General features: G+C 39.6%; 1 protein-coding gene across 1 annotated transcript; it reads right to left on the bottom strand.

Annotated features, from left to right (window-relative positions):
* Positions 1–977: 977 nt before the first annotated feature.
* LOC145814978 (uncharacterized) lies at positions 978–2,178 on the bottom strand. Its single transcript, XM_082911946.1, has 3 exons — positions 1,828–2,178; positions 1,257–1,450; positions 978–1,167 (listed from the first exon to the last, which is right to left on the bottom strand). The coding sequence occupies exons 1-3, from the start codon at positions 2,176–2,178 to the stop codon at positions 978–980; spliced, it is 735 nt and encodes a 244-aa protein (XP_082768072.1).
* Positions 2,179–2,538: the final 360 nt, after the last annotated feature.

The following is a 2,538-nucleotide window of genomic DNA, read 5'->3' on the forward strand; positions in this document are numbered from 1 at the left end:
AGTTGTATTTGTTGCAAATTACAGCTTTCCAAAGAGAGTGATTCTCAGTCCCAAAGCGCCACCACAATTTAAGAAGAAAACAAACATTCATAATATTAATTCTTCTCACCCCCAAGCCACCAAGCCTTTTATTTAATGTCACCACATCCCACTTGACCAAATGCACCTTTCTTCTTAAATCAGATCCACCCCAGAGGAAAGAGGATTGCAATTTCTTTATCTCCTTAGCCACTCCAGCAGGTACTTTAAACAGAGAGAGATAGTATGTGGGTAAACTGGACATAACAGATTTTATTAAGGTCAACCTTCTAGCAAAGGAGAGCAGTCTCTACTTCCATGAGGCTAGTTTCAACCTAAGCTTCTCAAGAACAGGTTTCCAGGTGCTTTTCCTGCCTGAATTTGCTCCCAGGGCAACCCTAAGTACTTAAGAGGTAATTTATGGTGCAGGCAGTTAAGTCTACTAGCAAAGTTATGCAACAAATCCTTGTCCACCCCAATACCACTGATTACACTCTTGTGATAATTAATTTTTAAACCCGAGAGTAGCTCAAAGCATCTTAAAATTCTTTTGATATTCACCACTTCCTCCCAATTAGCTTCACAAAACAAAATAGTATCATCCGCAAATTGTAAATGGGATATAGAAAATCCAGATGGTCCCACCTGAGCTCCTTTTAAAAATCCCAGCCCTTTTGCTTTAGACAGTAGAATATTAAGGGCCTCAGCTACTATGTTGAAGAGGAAAGGTGACAAGGGATCGCCCTATCTAAGACCCTTTGTGGATGAAATTCAGAAGTTGGTGAACCATTGACCAGAACTGAAATCCTAGCAGAAAACACACAAGCTTTGATCCATTTGATCCATTTAACGCCAAACCCAAAATTGGATAGCATGGAAAATAAGAAATCCCAATCAACGAAATCAAACGCTTTTTCAAAGTCCAATTTGAGAATAAGGCCTTTACTTTTCGATTTCCTTCACACATCAACAATCTCATTTGCAATCAGAATCCCATCAAGTATATTCTGGCCACCCACAAAAGCTGACTGAACCTCACCAATGATCCTAGGCATAACCAATTTCAATCTATTAGATAACACCTTGGCAAGAATTTTGTAAAGGGAGCCAATCAAACTAATTGGCCTAAAGTCATTTAGAGAAGAAGGGCTATCCGATTTTGGAATCAAAGCAATGAATGAGTTGTTTATACCTCCAACGAAACATGCATTACGATGAAACTCTCTCATGAAATAGACCAATCGGGTTTCACAATGCTCCAATATTTCTTAAAGAAAGCCATGTTAAAACCGTCAGGTCCAGGGGCTTTATTACCCTCACAAGTCATGATAACATGTGTGATTTCCACTTCAGTAAACTCACCCTCTAAATGTCCTATAGCTTGTGCACCACCAATGTTCTTAAAGGGGTCAGATAATTTGGGTCTGAAACCCTAAGATTCAGAAAAGAGCCTAGAAAAGTGATTAAAAACTGCAGCCCGGACCTCCCTAGGCTCCTTAATTCAAGAGCCATTCACCAACAATGAACCCAAGATGTTCCTCTTATTCAGCTACATCCCATGATATGGAAGAACCTTGTATTTCTATCCCCTTTTAGAGCCCAATTTTGTCTAGATTTTTGCAGCCAAATCCATTCTAACATTTTGTTCAATCTCCAAGCTTCACCCCTAATTTCCTTTCTTCGACATGATTCTGTGGAGAGCAATGATCTTTACTCAGCTAGCAAATCTAAAGCATGAGCTTCCTCCTCAAGACTTTTTAGCCTGGATTCAACTCTCCCAAACACCTCCAAATTCCATTGTTTTAAAACCTGTTTCAGAGCTTTGAATTTCATAAGACATTTATATCCTGCCCACCCTTCTACATTCATTTCAGACCAGCTTTGTTTCACGAAAGGTATGAACTTGGGATGCAAGAGCCAAGCATTGAGAAATCTAAATGGTCGAAGGCCCCAATCTCTATCATCCTCCAACAAAATAATGGGGCAGTGATCTGACAGTTGCCTAGGAAGACCCCAAAGTTTGAGAGAAAAATTTTGGATCCAGTCATGGTGAACTAGAAATCTGTCAATTCTACTCCAATTAGCCCTATCCTGAGAGTTGCACCAGGTAAATTTCCTCCCAAGCATGGGCATATCCATTAGATCCATTTGTTCTATCATAGTATTAAAGTCCCTCATTCCTCTGTCTCTGCTGGAACATCCAACTCTTTCAGATAAATTTCTAATTTCATTGAAATCCCCTCCCATACGTCAAGGCCCTGGAAAATTGGTTTTGAGCTTCACTAAACTGACCCAGAGCTCTTGCCTTTTTGCCACAACATTAGGAGCATATATATTAACAATGACACAATGAAAACTAAAGAATAATGTACCTGATAGCAACAAGAAACTATGATTGCAACAGGAAGCATGTAGTTGAAAAACATTGGGATTCCAGATACACAACAGACCTCCAGCTCTACCAACAGCATCAACTGCATAAATTCAAATTGATCACTAGGCCACATGGATCTTATGAGA

This window comes from Camellia sinensis, chromosome 2 (assembly GCF_055761805.1).
Source record: "Camellia sinensis isolate YWXY chromosome 2, ASM5576180v1, whole genome shotgun sequence".
Lineage (NCBI taxonomy): Eukaryota > Viridiplantae > Streptophyta > Magnoliopsida > Ericales > Theaceae > Camellia > Camellia sinensis.

Excerpts from the sequence above, each read along its gene's own strand:
- LOC145814978 (XM_082911946.1), bottom strand. The coding sequence starts at position 2,178 with ATGATAGAACAAATGGATCTAATGGATATGCCCATGCTTGGGAGGAAA. Across the intron at positions 1,451-1,827 it reads AATTCAAAGCTCTGAAACAG|GGTTTCAGACCCAAATTATC; the intron begins GTTTTAAAACAA and ends TCTGAATCTTAG. Across the intron at positions 1,168-1,256 it reads AGCATTGTGAAACCCGATTG|CCCTTCTTCTCTAAATGACT; the intron begins GTCTATTTCATG and ends AAAATCGGATAG.